General features: G+C 38.6%; 1 protein-coding gene across 2 annotated transcripts in view; it reads right to left on the bottom strand.

Moving 5' to 3' along the window:
• Nucleotides 1-20,348, bottom strand: part of IDUA (alpha-L-iduronidase) — a 58,658-nt gene that overhangs the window by 14,840 nt on the left and 23,470 nt on the right. The window contains exons 3-9 of one of the 2 annotated variants that reach the window (XM_026672990.2): nucleotides 19,248-19,330; nucleotides 13,750-13,857; nucleotides 12,409-12,504; nucleotides 9,364-9,566; nucleotides 7,127-7,306; nucleotides 1,955-2,171; nucleotides 610-819 (exon numbers count right to left, since the gene is read on the bottom strand). In XM_026672990.2, coding sequence (XP_026528775.2) covers nucleotides 610-819; nucleotides 1,955-2,171; nucleotides 7,127-7,306; nucleotides 9,364-9,566; nucleotides 12,409-12,504; nucleotides 13,750-13,857; nucleotides 19,248-19,330 — 1,097 coding nt within the window. The remainder of the gene's footprint in view (nucleotides 1-609; nucleotides 820-1,954; nucleotides 2,172-7,126; nucleotides 7,307-9,363; nucleotides 9,567-12,408; nucleotides 12,505-13,749; nucleotides 13,858-19,247; nucleotides 19,331-20,348) is intronic. The other variant, XM_087957442.1, reaches the window with a different exon arrangement.

The raw sequence follows: 20,348 nt of genomic DNA, 5'->3' as shown, positions 1-20,348 counted from the left end.
TTGTCTCGGTCTCACCCCCAGAACCAGTGGTGGGATTCAAATAATTTAACCACCGGTTCTCTGCCCTAATGATTTCTTCCAACAACCAGTTCACCAAACTGCTCAGAAACTTAACAACTGGTTCTCCCGAAGTGGTGCGAACTGGCTGAATCCCACAACTGTCCAGAACCGAAACAAAAACCCCTAACATTGAACGTACAATTGTTTCACAAAACACAATTCTGTGTGCTTCACTTGTCCTAATTAGATTGTGTGAATTGTCTATTCAAGGTAAGCCATCAGGGATTATCTGCTGGCCATGCGCCTTCAGAGTTCAAACCCCAAAACCTCTTCCCATATGGCTTAAAGAATGATCCTCCCGTGCCGCTACTCAAACTAAATACTCATTTAAAAGTAAGTATTTAGTGATCACTTTAGGATGAGGCAGTGTTTGTGTGTTCATGCTGTAGCTGTTAGGAACTGTCCATTGCCCTGTGAGACCTCAGAAAAGACCTCACTTGCATTTGTTTAACCTGCTTCCCCAAACTGAATGTAAATCTCATGTTTTCTGAAGGGTATCAGGTTAATAGCTCTACAAAAAAAAAAAAAAAAGTCATAGTAAAAATTTACCTCTGTGTTTAGGATAATTGGCTATGTTTAGAATCACAGTACTGATGTTCGAGGATGTCTTGTTATCATTGCTTGAATAGATCAGTATTGATGCTTGCCAGCTGTCTGACAATTGTAATCCTGAAGGTTTATGTAAGCTGGCTAATATTCCCAAAGAGTTACAGTCTTCTGATTTGTGACTGGAAATGTTGGCAGAAACTTGCTCTTCTCCTGCACAAGAGGGAGAAAACCTTGAACCAAAAAAAAAGGGCTTGAAATGAGAAACTTAACAGAGGAGCATTTAAAGCATGTTGTCATAGCTCCAGCAGTCGGCCACATGAACTGTAACACTGTGTTAGAACATTTCACCAAAAGATTTGAATTCCATGTGGGCATAAGAAGAGCTGAAGTTTGAAATAGCAGATAAATATTTAGTTGAAGATACCTAAGTTGCTTTATTGGTTCTTGTTCTGTTTGTTAAAATCTGTCCTTCTAAGATTGTGCCATATTTTTATTTTTAGTTTTTTTTTCATCCCCTCTTTATTATTTTTTATAAATAACTCAGGGTGGCAAACATATCTACTATTCCATCCTCCTCCTATTTTACCCACAACAGCACTGTGAAGTGAGTTGGGTTGAGCAAGAGTGACTGGCCTAAGTTCACTCATCTGCTTTTTACCAGAGGAAAAATATAAACTAATTATATGCTTGAAGGCAAGCAGCTACCACACACTATTTTTTCTCCCAAGTATGCAGGACTAGAATTTTTAGAACTCAGACAGTCTGCCTTTGGTATTCATTTGAATTAACATTAATATCCGAACAGACAAAGGATATAAGTATAATGATTTAAATTGAGATGAAATAAATAAAACAGATAATAAGGGGGGAGTATATGAAAGTGTGGAAGGCAAATAAGATATTGGTATATACACAGCATGAATTTTATTTTCTGTCCAAAAAGTATGTTACCGTAGCGTAACAAGAGTTTTATGAATTTTTAGTTTTGAGATTTGTTTGAGTATTGCCTTATTTCCCAGTTCATTTGAATTAACATCAGCTGGTCAACATAATATACTTCTTCCTTCTTTATCAAATGCAAGATACTTCATTTCTGGGAATAGTTAAGTGTGTGGAGGAAAGGCTGAGCCTGAGGGAGGAGTCAAACGCATCGTCAGCCTTGAATCCCTTCGTGCCCACAAGATATCTAAGTCCAGCCCATTTTCAATTCCGTTGACTCTTATCTGCTGCCAATTTGCTTTGACCATTAGTAGCTCCTTGAACTACTAACCTTGAGCTGTCTGGACTCTTGATTGGACAGTGTGATTAGCAGTTGTGAAAAGGAATGGGGGAGGGGGTGTCGTACCTAGCAAAGCCAGCAAGCCCATTACTGTGAGCACTGGCTTCCTCACCATCTGGACGTGGGGGGGCTTTGTGTTATTCATCTGAAAGCGTGCCGTAAGGGTCCTCTGGGTGAAGTAATAGGGATGGTAACTCAGGAATGCATTGTCGTTGCTTAGCAAAGTGTAGTTGATGGTGTTGTCGGGTTTAGCGATCAGAAGGTTTTGATGCTGAGCAATTACCTGTAAAGTAAAGGAACACCCTTTGAAAATACGTGAGTTATTATGTTAGCTCCGTAAAACAAGTGATATGCTTCTTTTATTTTATCTTACACTTTTATCTTTATTGTACCTAACCTACTACATGTTATTCTATTTTATCTCACCATAGCTATTTTATCTCACTTCACTCTACCTGATCTCATCTCATTTTATTGTATTTTACTGCTGCTGATGCTCATGTTTGATATGGTCAATTGACTAATCAATAAAGTATATCGTACTGTAACAAGTAATAGAAGTAACCTTCTATTTTCCAGGATTATTGATGGCCAACCCACTGCAGGACAAGATCATTATTTTAAACCAATCCCATCTAACCTGTTGCTCTTCAAATATATTTGGATAACAATTCTCATCATTCACAACCAGGTTAGGAATGCTTGAAGGAACTAGGTTGGGGAAAGGGTGATTTGCATCTCCTTTATGAAATTATACAGTATATAAATCATGGCTGTGGGTATTCTGCATACAGTAAAATTTTGCAACAAAGCAGCACAGGTTATGAAACGCATATACGTTAAAACAGGTTTGCAATATTTCCTCTTAATCTGGATGCTTTATTCCGTATCAGTACTATTTAGTGTATACTTAGCAAAAGTTGGCTTGCAATATGGAGGAATACAGCACTGTGCAAAGCACTGAAACTCCAAAGTTATTTATTGATATATGATACAGCATATACATTGATTAAATAAGTAAGCGGCTTTATTATTTTTGACAACTAGGAATTCAGGTATTTGTTATATATTTTCAAGTATAATGTTGCAACGAAGGAAAATAAATAGAAGTTGTTTCAACCAGTTAAAAGAAAAACTAAGATTTACAGCTGCACATTGGGTCAAATATCATATCTGATTCTTCTGCAGTCTTCCTAAAGAAGCATACAGTATACACATAGCTGAACACAAATATTTCATATTGGGATCACTGTACAGCTTTGCTTTCTTTCCACCTCATTTCTAATTCCAAACAGACGATCGCGCTGCAGTTTATCTCTCCTTACAGAAGAAATTAAATCCAGTTGCAGGATCACTGTGACAACTTGAAAAGAAAAAAAGCACCGTAACATTTTAGCATCAGGGTCCACCAAGAAAAAAAGCCTTTCCAATAGCTTGAATTGACCTAATTCCCTAGCCAGCTAAAATTAGGAATTTAAGAGGAGGATTGCAACAGCATAACTAATCAGATGCAGAAGGATTAATGTTCCATGCCAAAATAGGCACACACAAAAAAGCAGATTAGCTCTTAAGAACACCGAGTTTTGCAGAAAGGAGCTGTTATAAAACTGCATATAAAAATCACAAAAAGTTGCTCACATTAAAATGAATGAGACCCCAGGAAGACAAATTGTCACTGTTTCTAACTCTATTAATTTATGGAAGGTGTGTGTGTGTGAATGAAATAAACTTTACATTCCTTGGTCTTCACTGAAAAATCTAAGAGTAGGCGACTCACAGCACTTAGACTTGTATACCGCTTCATAATGCTTTATAGCACTCTTTGAGCAGTTTACAGAGTTAGCATATTGCCCCTAACAATCTGGGTCCTCATTTCACCGACCTCGGAAGTATAGAAGGCTGTGCTGACTTTGAGCCGGTCAGGATCGAACTCCCGGCTGTAGGCAGAGTCAGCCTACAATACTGTACTTTAACCACTGCCTCATTGAGGGCTCCTAGTAAAATAAATGGGGAAGCTGGATTCACTTAACAACAACACTATACACAAAAACATGATGGGAGTTTTGAGTACACAACATTTGAAACATTAGTTTGGAATCTTTCAGCTACAATTTCTAATTCATGGTGCATGGCATTCAACTAAAGTTCAGTGAATACAAATTCTGGGCTGTCTGTCAGATAATTCCATCCTTTCCCAACATTATGAACTCAATTGCTTGAAATTCATACCGAAAAGCGAATTTTGAAAAAGATGCAAATTACGTTTGACTCTTCTTTCTTTCTGTCATTCCTTGATCTTTTAAAGTGTAAGGATTAATTAATCAAATATAAGGAGGGAGAAGGGATTTTATAGAATTGGTGACTTGTTGAAGGAAGTCCTGTTATTTCTAAATATACATATATTGAAAAATGATTAGTTGTAATCTGATTTCCAACAAGTCAATCCTATATAAGCTGCCTTCATAATACTTTCATAATTAGCAATAAAATCTGAATATACTGTATCTATTTCACTTTGTGGGAAGTACCTCTCAGCAGTGCTTGTACTGTGTAAACATCTTATGTAAATAATAACAGGTTTGTTTGAAAATTTTACTGCTTAGCTCTCCTCCCCGCTGTGTAACCATGACTAAGAAGTGTGGAGTGCCAAAGTCAGCAGCAATGCCAGGCACATCTCCTGTTGAAGATATGGATGCCAACTGGCTCCAAAAACTATGATCTACTTCTGCCCCAATCTAGCCATGGTACCTCGGGTAGCAAGGAACATAAACAGGGTGAAGAACATTCCTGATGCCCTAAGCATTCAGGGTAATTGTTTAAGGAAAACAGATATTGCTTTTCATTATATAACACAATGATGCAGATCATAAACCTATAGGAAATGTCTTTTTTGGAAACCCACATCTCTTCTCTCCTCAAAGAAAGATGAGGAAAATACATCTAGGGCAGTGTTTCTCAACTGTGGCAACTTTAAGGTGTGTGGACTTCCACTTTCAGCATTAACTGGCTGAGGAAGTCTGGGAGTTGAAGTCCAAACGTCTTAAAGTAGAGACAAAGTTGAAAAATAACTGTTCTAAGGTATTGCTTAGGGGAACAGATACATCTTCTGGGCAACCAAGAACTTGTCAGAGTATATTCATTAACTGGCAGAGACATGGTTAACAAAGTCAGCAAGTGAGTAAGCATGGCAACAGACCAGCCAATGGGAGCTGACAGACTGGGTGTGGTTTGGCTCTGTGTGTTTTGCTGAGAATTGAAACTGAAACTAACTTGCTTGCTTGCTTGCGGAAACTGGTATCTGCTCTGAGCTGCTTCTGCTTCTGCTTGTGTTTTTGTTTATGTTAAGTTGAAAGAATCTACAAATAGTATTGTAAACTTTACTCGTTTTATTATGTTTACAAAGAAGTTAATGATGCTACCAAATCAGTCACCTGTGTGTTTTCTAGACTTGAATTTCTGTTGCAAACTCTTAACAGAACTTGAATCTGACATGATAAGATGATCCTTCAATAGCTAACTCAGGATAAATGTGTCAACCACTCATTCTTCAATTGCAAAAATTAGCCTTCGGTCAATAAAACCCACAAGCAGGGACAGAGATGCTCTATCAAATGAATATTTTATGCTTGATTCTCAGTAGCTCAAGAGATCTATCTTTGTTTTTAATTTAAAAAAAAGGGAAGAGAGGCTCAACCCACCTTCCCTTTTAAAGGGATGACCTTTGTTTGTTTTAAAATCCTAGGATAACCTTCTTGCTGAACCCTGTCCTCCAGCTTCTATTTACCAGAATATAGGTAGTCCTCAACTTACAACCATTTGTTTAATGACCATAGAAAGTTACAGTGGCACTGAAAAAAGTGACTTATGACCATTTTCCACACTTATGATGTTTATGACAGTAGCAGTGTCCTGGGGGTCATGTAATCACTTTTTCCAATCTTCTGACAATAGCAATAGCACTTAGACTTATATAACTGTCCCGTGATGCTTCACCACGCTCTCTGAGAAATTTATATTATTAGCAAATCGCTCCAACAATCTGGGTCACATGGCACATCTAACAAAAGTGGATGTAGATTTACAGCAAAGACAAGATCGTATGCTGGACTTAACACCCCTTTTTCTCCAAAGTGTATTTTAAATTGTAATTTGTTTTTAAACATGGTAGGCAGACACTACTATAAAGGAGAACGTTTGTTGCTAAGGGTTGAAATGAGGAGTCACTGCCAAAGAGCCAACACTAAACAACTCAACCAAAGAATCTCTAAGGCCGCCCCAACCCACACAGACAAGCAAAACATCAGAATATAAACTGACAGCAAATAGCACTCCTAACTAGCACTGATGATGTCGCCTGGTTAAGGGTAATGAAATGTCTGCAAGAAAATAAGCAAGCTCAGAGAGAACTAAAGACACTACTTATGATTACCAAAATTGCAAGGTGCAAATACAGTTTTCTCCCGTTAGGTGGTGCACAAAGCTTGACTTTGCAACATTGGGAAGCCTACAAAACTAAGCTAAAGCATTCATTCCAATGTAGCAGCTCAGTTGTGGCCATAAGTCTAGGGCTATCTGTTATCAATTAGTGGGGAAGGCAGCTGTGTATATGGGGGCTCTGAAAACAGCCCACCTCTAGTTGCATGCTGTATTCCCATAGGCCAAAGGCAGAGGTGGTATTCAGCAGGTTCTAACCAGTTCTGGAGAACCGGTAGTAAAAAATTTGAGTAGTTCAGAGAACCGGCAAATACCACCTCTGACTGGAGATTTTACAGTCTCCTTCCCCTGCCACACTCACCAAGCCATGCCCACAGAACCAGTAGTAAAGAAAATTGAATCCCACCACTGGCCAAAAGGATGTTGCAAATAGATGGAGCAACTATCCTCCATTTACTTTACCTTCTTCTCAACCGTTTTGGATCTGTTCTGGTTCATTATCTATGTCAGTGCATAAGTTGGTCGAAACAGAGCAAAGAGACATCTGTTACAAGCTTCCCGCTTCCTGTTGTCCCAATATAATATGGAGAAGTATGGCAATGAACTTTCTGGCCTTTTCCTGGTCTAGATTAGAGCCTAAATTCTTACAGCCCTGGCCTGGTCCTGACAGCCTGAATGTTTGTCAGAGCAAGCAGAGCAAATTGAGCAAGAAAGTCTAGATACGCTTCTGTTTATTTTGATATTCCAATTATCCAATAAAAACCTTAAATCAAAAATTTCTACATTTACCAGCATCAACCTTACCTTTACCACCATAGCTGCATAGGTCACATCCGCTCTCCACTGCTGTGGAATCGACCATCCTACTAAAGGATCAGCCTCATCATTGTATATAGGGACTGAGGCAAAATTGGGGAACATCTTCTGAATCTGTCCCATAGCCTCAGTTTCCTGTTCCAAGATATGAAGAGAACTCCCAGCTCCCTGGTGATTAGAAGTATTGTGATGACTCTTATTATCTATTAAGCATAATGTCAACTAAAAAGATACTCCTTTGGTCTTTCTAGCTGCCAGAAAAAAGGGATGGGGAAAAACCAGGGTCACTGTTAGGGAAAATACACCCGGTATTCCATAGTAGCCTCTTAAAACCTATGGTGGGATCAACCCAGAGGCTACCACCTAGTGAACCCCCAGACCATGGTCATAGGAGGCCAAACCCATTATGAGGTGCAGCGAATCCTTGATTCGAGGTGGCACAGGAGACAACCAATATCTAATCAAGTGGAAAGGCTACTCTTTATCAGAGGCATCTTGGGTAAAGAGTAGGAACGTCCTTGTGACGAGGTTCCATGCAGAAAACCCAACCAAACCTGGTGTGTGTGTGTGTGTGTTCGCAACCCTAAATTCTATACCTGTAATAAATTTGTTTTCTTTTTGTGTTGTACAGGTCACCTTTAGCAAGTGAGGGGAGCTGAATGTCAACTAAAAAGATACTCCTTTGGTCTTTTTAGCTGCCAGAAAAAGGGGGTGGGGGAAAGACCAGGGTCAAGGGGGAAATGTATGATGTAATTTAATATTGGCTTCACCCAGCCACACGCCAACATGGCAACTTCTAATAAACCAAATTTACTTTTTCTGAGATGAGGCTAGAGACTTTTGATTTGAATGAGGGTAGATTTGTTGGAGCCCTGACACATACACCTGATCTCCTACTCTTATACTATTGTGTCAAAATGAGGCCAGGGAATCTCTCTTTTTTATCATCTGTGAGGTTGTAGGGGGTCCACAGAAGCTCCAAAATTTATGACCAAATTAAGAAATTTTAAATGTACAAGAAGAGGAATACTATTAAATAATGATAGGAGGCTAATAAATCCAACTACATTTTTATAGCTATAAATAATATTAAGCTTATAATATTAATTCATATTAGGCTCCAAGAGCCAGTTTGGTCTCGCAGAACTAATGTGATCTAAGGCCCTAGATTACAATGCGAGAGACTGTGAATTCATGTCCCACCTTAGCCATGAAAGCCAGCTGAGTGGCTTTAGGCCAGTCATTTTTTCTCAGCCCAACCTACCTCACAGGGATGTTATGGAGAAAATAGGAGGAAAAAGGCATGTTAGGCATATTTGCCACCTTGAGATATTTGAGAAAATAATAAAGGTAGAATATAAATAAATGGCTTCTATTTTATTCTCATACTACCAGGGATTCTGTGGTTCGTTAAACCTTTGTTCATACTAAGCTATCCATCCTGATTAATACGCTCTACTGGGAGTCTTTTTACTTGAAGTTTTATTTTTTTTATTTATACAGCGTATAGTTCATCCAATTCTCAATAACTCTGGGCAGCTTAAAATTCGAAATATAAAATACAAAACTTCTCTCCCCCCAAAAACGAATAGCCTCAAAAGCAACATATAAGCCAGGAAAATTCATTCAACAGGGACACAACCTCAACCTTGCCCAAAGTTTGGGAGAAAAGTCAGGTCTTTCATAGCTTCCTGAAGGATGGAAGCCATCCAGATCTCTTGGGAGCGAGGCTATCATTCCCACAAGTCCCACAAGGTGAAACTGCTTAATCATTGGACTGGGAGAGAATCAATTTTGCCCCATCACATCAGATTGGCAGAAAAAATTGGAGACAGGCGCTCCCTCAAATCAAGAGGATAACCAAGCTCCTTGAATTGTACTGGGAAGTTCGTTGGTAACCTGAGCAACTCATGGAGCAATGGGGATCATACAGGCCTAATGAGGCATGCTCAACATGGCCGACACGGGTACATTCTGGACTACCTGTAGCTGCCAAGTTTAATAGAGGAAACTAAAGCTTCAGCTATAAATAAGCCTACAAGGTAATATAAATTTGAACATGCCATATAATTCTCTGCAAGAGGTAATAGCCACTTTTTATTCAACTCAATGTTTTCTACCCTGTCTATATTTTTTAAATCAGATAAAAGTAAATAAATGAGAACATTTAATTTGGATCAGGAATTTTTAAAGTTTTCGGCCATTAAAAAAAAAAATGAGCTGACCTTTTTATGCATGGCGATGTAGTCTAGCCGGACTCCTGTCTCTCCAGTGAAATAATTTGTGCCGTTGTAGCAATGACTGAGGAGGTTCCAGCAAATTGGAGACTTTGGAAATGGATGAAAGGAATCACCGGGGCCTCCCAATTTTAGCTGACAACTGGCTTCCCTTAATCCTTCAGAACAAGCATCATAGTAGTTGAGAAATCCTAGATGTAAAATGAAAGAGTTGTGAAAGACTTAGCATTTGGTATCAATATGGTATCTTGTCAATGGAACAGAAAAGTACTTCACCCTTCAAAACACGCTAGGCTGAAATCTAACAAAGCAGAGCATATTACAGAATATTTCTGTATTAACAACAGCTGATTAAGAAATATAACATTTGCCTCAACTTGTGTGTCTTCTTTGTGACTATGGAACTTGGGGCTATGGATTCTATTATGAATGCCGATAAAGTAATTAATATATATATGGAATATTATATTATTCCATGGAAACGGAATATATATATATTCTTAAGTTTTCGCGGGTAGTTACATGTATGGTATTCAGCTTTGTTCGGGTATTTTCCCACGTCATTATAGTTGTGCTTTTAAAGTTGTAGCAACGTTTCGGCAGAATCTCATCTGCCATCATCAGGCTTCTGTATTGTGTTCGTCTGTGAGTCAGACTTCATAGCATTGACTTCAATGGCACCAAAACGGAGGTGATTCCACCAGACTGTCAATTATTTGGAAGCCTAAACAATTTCCTAACACACCTAAACAACACCCCCCCCCAAAAAAAAAAAATCAAATTCACCATGAAAACGGAAACAAACAAACAACTACCATTCCTAGATGTACTAATCTACAAAAAACCCGATGGCACACTAGGACAAACCATATACCAGAAGAAAACACACACCAACCGCTACCTCAACGTCCAATCCCACCACCACCCAGCACAGATAAACTCCGTGGCCAAAACACTAATTGCCAGAACCAAATGCCTGGCAGACAAGACACACATAAAGACTGAACTATGCACCCTGACTAAAGTACTGACAGCCAATGGCTTCCACAAAAGCAAAATCACTGGCTTGATACACAAAAACACACTGAGACATAATGGAGACCTAAAAGATGAACAGACCTATAAAATAGTTGTCCTGCCCTACATAAGAGGTACTACAGACAAAATCAGTAAGATACTACACAGGCATCACATCAAGACTGCCTTCAAAACAGACAGAAAAATAGCAGCCATCCTAAGAAACCCCAAAGATAAAATTGACCTGGAAAACCAAGGCATATATGAAGTCCCCTGTGCATCATGCCCTGCCACATACATTGGACAGACCAATAGAAGAATAAGTACCCGCCTGGATAAACACAAAAATGAAGTAAAAAAGTTGGAACACACTTCCTCACTAGTCCAACACATGAAAGCCACAGGTCATAGCATTGACTTCAATGGCACCAAAACCCTAGCCACTATAGAAAACTCCAGCTACAGAATTATCAGAGTAGCCACAGAGATTGAAAAAAGACCTGAAAGCATGAATAGAAGAGATGACTCCACCAGACTGTCAATTATCTGGAAGCCTGCACTCTCAAACAAAAAAATCTCCACACCACAAGCCAGCCAAACACCTGGGCAAAAACAGACTCCCCCTGATACCTCCAGCTCAAACACACCCCAACCAGGCGCCCAGATGAAACCTAGCTTCCTAATAAATGATAGCCGCCCATTTACTCGGAGCCAAGCTGCACTAAAAGCCTCCAATACAGCAAACACAATGTTGCCAGCCAATCAAGACAAAAAAAGCTACAAAACAGACAGAAGATATTAGAAACACCAATCAAGCAGAACACAGCAAACTCCAAGACCAATAAACACAGACCAAGACTCCCAACCAATCAGGATGAAGAAAAAACCATTCTGGCACAGCATAGGCTAGCACCAAATTTAAAACAGAAACGGCTGTGAAAGTCTGACTCACAGACGAACCCAATACAGAAGCCTGATGATGGCAGATGAGACTCTGCCGAAATGTTGCTACAACTTTAAAAGCACAACTATAATGACATGGGAAAATACCCGAACAAAGCTGAATACCATGCATGTAAGTACCCGCGAAAACTTAAGAATATATATATGGATGGTATTCAGCTTTGTTCGGGTATTTTCCCACATCATTGTAGTTGTGCTTTTAAAGTTGTAGCAACGTTTCGGCAGAATCTCATCTGCCATCATCAGGCTTCTGTATTGTGTCCATCTGTGAGTCAGACTTTCACAGCCGTTTCAAAACAGACGAACACTATACATACATATATACATACACACACACACTGTATATATACATACATATATATTTTTCAACTCTACAGTCTCGTCACAAGCTTTGGGCATTCCTAGTGATTTCTCATTCAAGTACTAACAAGCTTGGCCTGACTAAACCTTTTTTGGGATCAGTTAAGGTGCAGGAATGTGCAACAATTGGGATGGAAAAATATTTTCTTCCCCCTTTTTCATCAGGTGAAGGCTTAAGCAAGAACAAGGCAACTGGAAAATCGTAGGTATTTCATGCAGAACTATTTAGGGCATCCTTTTGGGGACACTTTTAGGATTTTAAAAGTTGAGAAAAGTTTCCAAACTGGGTGCTCCAGAAAGTGATGTATTATAATTTCCAGGAAACTGTGGGGGACAAGTATTTTGTTCCTTCTTTATTTACCTGATAAAATCAAATCCACATTCTTAACATTCTTTGAAGAGCAAGAGGAGGATCATATAAATTGAATAAAATAAAATAAAGAAATGTTGGTCAAGTAATATATAATTAAAATGGTTTTAAAAGATTAAATAGCATTTAGTCTTTTGCTAACCTGGGCACAATAACCTAGCTTTGGAAGAGCCTGGATGGCAAAACCAACATCTATTTGATATCAAGTCTGGGTTTTACAAGATCTAAAGTGAGTAACATTTTCCTTGCTTGCCTTCAACGTCTCCTTGGAATTCTTTCCATATTATTCACAATTGTTATAAAAGGGATTTAAAACAGCTTACCATTTACAGTCATTGATACATTGTCAAAGTCATGGTGATCTGGTTCGTTCCAGGTCTCAAAATTCCACTTAGAAACATGTTTCAATCCATACCTCTCTGGAAACCAAACTTACAGTTAGTGTATTAAAACTCATTCATTAGACTATGAGGAAAATCTCAAGTGAACGACTCTTGGGCCAAACAGTTCCACACTAGCAGACTTTGCCATTAAGAGATATACATGGATGATTAATCTGGGAAATGAAAGATTTACAGATAATTTATTCCATAAAGTGGGGAGGGAGAGTCCCTGCGGATTTTACTCTGCTATTCATTGATGACTTTAGGAGGTGGTGGTCATCTCCATTTCAAGGACATTGACCCAGTATTGTCTGAAAACATTTCCACAGTTATATGACCAGCATGACATCACAGAGCACTGTTACCTTCCCACTGAAGTGGTACCTATTTGTCTACTTGTATTTGAATCAGTGGTGGGATTCATTTTTTACTAACGGTTCTGTGGGCATGGCTTGGTGGGTGTGGTAGAGGAAGGATACTGCAAAATCTCCATTCCCACCCCACTCCTGGGGGAAGGTTACTGCAAAATCTCATTCCCTCCCCACCCCACTAACCTGCTTTCCAGCTCCGTTCTCCTGTACAGGGCAACAAAACAAGACCCAGCCAATCAGCTGGGACTCTGGAGGCAAAGAATAGATGAGGGCGGGGCCAGTCAGAGGTGGTATTTGCCGGTTCTCTGAACTACTCAAAATTTCCGCTACCAGTTCTCCGAACTACTCAAAATTTCTGCTACCGGTTCTCCAGAACTGGTCAGAACCTGCTGAATACCACTTCTGATTTGCACGCTGTCGAACTGCTAGGCTGGCAAGAGCTGGGCGATGACAGGAGCTCACTCTGTTACATCGGCTTTGGATCTCAAACCTGGGCTGCTGGCTTTCCAGCTGACAAGTCCAGCGTCTTAACCACTGAGCCATTGTGTCACCCATTTACTCCACAATAGAGCCTCAAATTTGTCTACATAGGAGAACACAACGAGGAACCTCTGAAGTAGATGCAATTTTCCTAAAGACATACACAAAATTGCTGTAGCCCTTCATAATTCTGTTGCTTAATTGTATTGTGTAATGTAAAAGAAAAGGAAATAACCATATTAACTGTGTTGAATTAATATAGAGTTCAAATATATATAGTATGATCCTCAGTATATAGCTCAAAGGCCTAGTGTGATCCTCAGCCCAAAAGTTCATATATCCATGTGGTAGATCCATGTAAAGTGACAATAAAATTTGATTTTATTCTATTCTTAAATGTTTGCACCAGCCCTGAATTTGATTAACTTACCTATATATCTTTCGGCCAATTGTACAACCAGGTTCTTCCATTCTACCACTTGTTTTTTATCATCAAAGTCAGTGAAGTATCCTGAAGGATTTCCCATCAATTCAAAACCTTCATTTAAGATAAAACAGAAGGAAAATAATTCAATCAATCAATCAAGAATTGATAGCATTTTGCAATTTTCAATGTAAGCCTGCTTTAGTCTTCACTTTTGAACAATACTTAATATCCAAGGAATCAGGGGACCAATTTCATTTAAAGTGTGTGTAAAGCAGGAAAGGACCTCTACAGCTAATAATTTATGGTAACAGCAGACAAATAAGCCAAATGAATTCTTAAAAATGCAAATCTTCTACTAGATACATTTGAAGAAGGAACTTCAGATTTCAAACCATAATTATAGCCATGTGCACTCTTACCAATAATTTAAACACTATCAATTTAATTATTGATGTTCAGGTGAACAAGGCAGGCCAGTGAGAATATTCTTTAAGTATTCATCCACTGTAATATAATATCTGGTATTTTATACAGCGCTTTTTCATGGCTTTCCACACGTTCTTCAAATCCTTATAAAAGTTCTATGGAATGAATACATTCTAGTTCTATTATCTTTTTTATTAGAGAGTTGGAACAAGAAATGGGTTAAGGTATGTTTAGTATTCATGGCTCAACTGAGAATGTATCAAGAACTTGACCAATTATTTTAATCAGTACCCTCTAATTTCTTCCTGATGTGCATTCTTAAAATGCCACTTAGAAACTGAGGTACAAAACAATTTGAGAAATCTTTTTGTGAAGTTCTACTTGGGAGGTTGTGGGGATGTCTACTTAAGCATTCACTTGGTTCAGATATAATTCAGCGTCATTGGACAGCATTGCTATACAGATAGTCCTCTACTTAAAACCATTTGTTTTGTCATGCCCCTGGTGGAGACTGACTCTGAGGGAGAGGAGGAACAGCCAACTTCTACTCCGAAGTGTGGCTCCAGAGGTTGTGGAGGAGGCTGGGGAAGGGCAGAGGCCGGCTGAGCAGTCAGAGGAGGACCTAGGCCCATCCCCTATCCATCCTAAGGTATGCAGATAGGAGCGGATAAGGGAGAGATGTGGTCTACTCGGGAGGGAAGGGCCTTGATCCTCTTCATGGGCTGCAGCTGTGATAACTGAATAAGAGTTTGGACCTGCGTACCGGCGAACACTGGAAACGAAGTGTGTTTTATTTTGAGCTGAAGTTTATCTTGGTTGGCGTCCTTCCAACAGACTGTGCCTTGTTATCTCCTTGAATTTGGTAAATACTTCTCCTGTTCCATTGTGGAAATTTCATCATTGTAGTTTGTTTGGTTTTTTATTTCACCTCTATCTGCTCATTAAGTTCGGACTGTACTGCTTTCTTTTGAAGACTATTTTTGAGTACGTTTTATTTCCAGCTGAGTATTATTGAAGTTGGAGGCATTAAAGGACATTTATTTACGTTTTGGATTTTGTTACGTTTGTATCCCACCCTGGGTCATCACATGTTTAGTGACTGTTTAAAGTTACAATGGCGTTGAAAAAAGTGACTTATGACTAGACCTCACCTTTACCACCATTGCAGCATCCCCACAATTATGTGATCAAAATTTGGGTGCTTGGTAACCGGCATGCATTTACAATACTTGCAGCATCCAGAGGTCATATGATTGACATTTGCCAGCTGGCTTCCATCAAACTAAGTCAATTAGAGAAGCTGGATTTGCTTAACAACCATGGCAAAAAGGTCATAAAATTAGGCACACTTAACAAACACCTTGCTTAGCACATGGAAATTCTATTCCCAATTTGGTCATTAAGTTGAGGACTACCTATATCTATACTGTTCAGATTGCAAGTAGAGGCTTTTATGATAGTATAAATTCCTATTCAAAAAAACCCACAACCACTTCATTTCAAATAAGCTTCATACTGAAGTTGAATGGTCCAGATACTAGATTTATTTTCCCAGTAAAAACTGGACCTCAAAAATTGCTTTAAGGAAGGCACAAATTGCAACTATTTCCTCACTACTTTCTTATATTGTTTTTTGTTTTTTTTTACAAGTAGCACAAAAAAGTTTTGTAACGAAACAGGTTCTTTGTCGGCAAGTTCATATAGTTTGTTAACCTACAATACGGTTTATTTCTTTTTGGTTTAGCATGCTGTATGAACTCAACTCAATGAGATTTTTAAAAATAAATAGCTAACTAAAGGAACCATCTCCTTCAGCCTCTTCACTTCAAATAAAGGGACTTTGGTAGAGATGCTATGAAGGACTTTAAAGAATAGTGGACACTTGGAATTGACAAAATTAGGCTTCAAGTAAGAGTTCTTGTTGAGGTAATTCCCCGTTAGGAGAATGAGCGCACACAGGGAGACGTAGTGAGAGTGGTGAAGAATAACACACAAACAGCACACAGATACACTGTATAGTAAAATGTAGGTTTTTACTTCCAATACACGTTTAAGCAAAGTCCAACAAGGGTCCAAGTCATTCACGGTTAAAACAGTCAGTTTTCAGTCCAGGGATAATTCTAATAATAAAGTCCAGTATCAACAACAGTTCAGTAACAGACTTACATCAAATCCAAGAATAACAGTCAATAGGGAAAAATGGAGGACCTGCAACACTCTCAGCAACAAGAGAACAAGACTAAACAACCCAGGTTTCTGGCTCCATCTTATGGCGGTTTGAGGAACCACACCCAATTACAATTTTAGCATTCCCTTAAAGAGACAGTATTAAAATGTCTATTCTGATTTATATATTTTCCAACCCAGCTGTTAGGTGACTTACATTCCTAACAGTTCTGCACCTTTTTTTTTATGATGGGCAATTCTGAGAACAGAAGGACATTCTCACAAGGGTGTGTGTGTGTGTTGCCCATTCACAAAGTGATATCATAACCAGACTGCTAAATAGTCTCTCCTTCCACAATAAATGCTCCAGTGTTCCTGATCTTTTTTTTTCTTTCTTTCTCTCTTTCTTTTGTTTTCTTTCTCTCTTTCTTTCTGTTTTCTTTCTTTCTTTCTTTCTTTCTTTCTTTCTTTCTTTCTTTCTTTCTTCTTTCTTTCTTTCTTTCTTTCTTTCTTTCTTTCTTTCTTTCTTTCCTTCTTTCTTTCTTTCTTTCTTTCTTTCTTTTCCTTCCTTCCTTCCTTCCTTCCTTCCTTCCGAAGCATTAGGCTGATTTTCAAACATGCCATAGGCTAAGTGATGAAAGATGACGAAAGGCTGAAATGGATTTTTATGTATCTCTTTAAAATATCATTTTCTTCCAGTCACTGATTGTTTTATTGAGTATTTAATTACAAACCACCTTGAGTCTCTCTTTGATTTGGTGGCTTTACCAGATAGCGTCATCCTCATCTAAGACAGGTTTTGAGATCTGTTTGTAGTCCAGGCATTTGTAGAAATAACAATGAGCCAGAAATTGTTTTAAAATTGAAATTGCTTTACTCTATTGTAAGTTTCATTCACAATTTCATTCACAAACACATATGTGTCCATGTGTATGTAAATACACACACACACACACACACACGTATATATATCTGTAAGCCAACAAATAGCCTAATCTATAGATAGGCTAATGGACTGATATAAAGTAAAACAGTTTCATATGAACAGGAGTAATATTTAGCACCACTCTTAAAACACAGAGCAGGAGCCTCTAGCATTAAACGACACAAGTGATGAAGCCAGAATATGTACAGATAGCCCTCGAGTTACAAACAAAATTGAGCTCAACGTTTATGTTGCTAAGTGAGATATTTGTTAAGGGAGTTTTGCCCCATTTTACGACATTTCTTGCTACAGTTGTTAGGTGAATCACTGCAGTTGTTAAGTGAATCTGGCTTCCCCATTGACTTTGCTTGTCAGAAGTTCTCAAAAATGATCACATGAGCCCCCGGGACACTGCAACCCATGAAAAATATGAGTCAGTTGCCAAGCGTCTGAATTTTGATCCCATGACCATGAAGATGCTGCAACGGTCATGTGAAAAAAATGGTTATAAGTCATTTTTTTCGGTGACATTGCAACGGTCAATAAATGAACTGTTAGAACTCGAGATTAACTTGTATAACATTCAGCTAAAATGAGGCTACAATTTTTTATTCATTCAGTAATCTAATAGAATTCTACATTCATTGAAAGATTAGATGGATCCCATGATATTCAAAAAACAGAGTAGTATAATAATAAGAGCACTGTATTTTTCTTCTACCGTAATAACAATAGATAGTTGCAGAGTCTCTGTTTCTGACAACATTGGCTAAATATCAAATGTGCACACATCTACTGGCATTAGATAAAGTGCCCATTAGAGTACTTATGTCATGCCCCTGTCAGAATCTGATTCCGAGGGGGAGGCCGAGCAGCTGACAGGGAGTGGGAGTGTGACTCCATTGGCTGTGGAAGAAACTGGGGAAGGGCAAAGTCCGGCTGGGCAGAGCAGGGGAGAGGTAGAGCAAGGCAGAGGGAATTCAGAGGAAGATCCAGGCCCACCCCCTCTTCATCCTAGGGCACACAGGGAGGAACAGAGAAGGGAGCAATGTGAGTTGCGTGGCTTGCGGGGGAGGAAAGTGTTAAGTCGTGGGAATGAGACTCAGGACACCAGCATGACTGTCAATTGTTTTATTTCCTTCTAGGACTGAACTGCGGAGAAACTGCGGCAGCCCTTTTTATAGTTGGACTGCTCATGGCTGTGACCAGTGACAGCTCTTCAATTTTCCCGCCGCCACGGACCGACCAATTACAGGTAAGTATGTTAATACATAACAGAAAGGGCCCTGATTCCCTTCATTAGCTGCAGCTGGGAACATAGTGTTTAAAAAGGGAGTTTGCACATAGCAACTTGTTGGAAACACTTGTCGAGACTTATTTGGGTTCCTGGCGTCTTTCCAACTGTGTGTGTTTTGCTGGCCTTTGAAGTCTGCAATTCCTTATCCTGCCCTGTCCAGTTAATTGCTGCAGCGTGGTTTGTGTGGATTTTTACTTACAGTTTATATGTACTTTGTTTTCAGACTGAATTTCCTCCACTTAAAGACTGTTCTTGGGAGAGTTTTTTCTCCACCAGAAGGTAACTGGACATTGGGGGCAAAATTGGAGGTATTAAAGGGACTTTTCTTACATATGTGACTGTGTTGCCTTTGTGCCATGCCTCAGGTCATCACAACGTGTCTATCCAGTACTAGCTATTGATTTTCCTGGGATCAGATATAAAACAATAATTGTTCAGCTGTGTGAAATATAAGCATTTTAATGCTAACATTATTTGCAAAGGCTGTGTAACTTCCAACTGCCCTTTGTCCTTAAGGAAATGTAAAAATATCCATCAGATATGGTGGAAGTTTAACTTCTTGAATTGCAACATTTACTTGTTAAATTTTTGTAGTTATCAAGATAAGCAAATGATTGCACATAACTCCAAATACCTTCACTTAAACATTGTCAAACAGAAATAAGAATTGTCTGGTTTTATATTTACCAGGACATAGCTTGTTTTCCCAAAGAAGATTCATAAAGTTATCCAGGTTTGTGAAATTGTAGTGAAGTGTCCCATTTATCATCCTGAAAAAGAAATTGCAGACCTTTGACACCTGTTTGAATTGAAAGTTCCTCCTTCTCGCCCTCCCAAGTATAATTTCACAAACTTTTCATCAATAAGATAAAGGAGCAGCAAATTACTAATTTACAATAGAGTCTATGCAACTGTATACACCAGAATAACTTTCCATATGAATACATCAGCTAGCTGAATGGACTTCAGCAGAAAAAGATGAAATGGAGAATTAAAAGAATCCCCATACACTAGCCTTCTTTAACTTGGTGCATCCAAAGATATTCAATTATAATTCTAGAATTTGAAGCCAGCATGCAGAAGGCTGAGAGAGAGGGGGGTGGGGAAGAGGGAGGAAGGGAGTGGGAGAGAGAGAGAGCTTTCTATATGCTGACTGCAAACAAAATGAGAAGTTACCATATGTACATACGCATAGATTATTTGGGAAATTTAATTTCTAATATTGTTTCCTTTCTATAAAAAAAATCTCATTATTAAATTGCCTTTTATGATACAAGGACTTAAGGTTTTTTTTTTTCTTATTTAAGGAAAACAAAAGTTGTTGGAGTTATACAAAACCCTAGATTTCATGAAAGCATTCAGACTTTGATGACTTGTATGCTGGAATCATTTTTGGTTGCCCCATTAAGCAAATATGTTTAGTTCATATTCTACGGTAAAATGCATCTTTACAATAGATAATTTAGATTGGTTAACTGCATACAAGCCATGTGCTGGGTTAAACAGCATTAAACTTCTTACATGTAAACAAATATTGTAATTTGTATCAGTTGAATTCATCTCTAAGTGACATGCAGACCACAAAGTAAATGTATTATATTGCAGAAATGTTAAACATTTCTTCAGACTACATAGTAACACAGGTAATATACTGTGAAAAAAATATCTTTACTATCTTTATCCCAAAAATAACCAAATATTTAAAATTTGCATATGGATGTCGCTAAAACATTGTTCTCTAGATATGTGAGCAGTAATGAGATGGACCCTCACTCAATCATGATTGAA

Source organism: Notechis scutatus, chromosome 2, assembly GCF_049901735.1.
Source record: "Notechis scutatus isolate UNSWTSFEM ecotype Mainland chromosome 2, rNotScu1.2, whole genome shotgun sequence".
In the NCBI taxonomy this organism is placed as follows: domain Eukaryota; kingdom Metazoa; phylum Chordata; class Lepidosauria; order Squamata; family Elapidae; genus Notechis; species Notechis scutatus.
The sequence above is the reverse complement of the archived record's forward strand: the minus strand, read 5'-3'. Positions and strand labels throughout refer to the sequence as shown.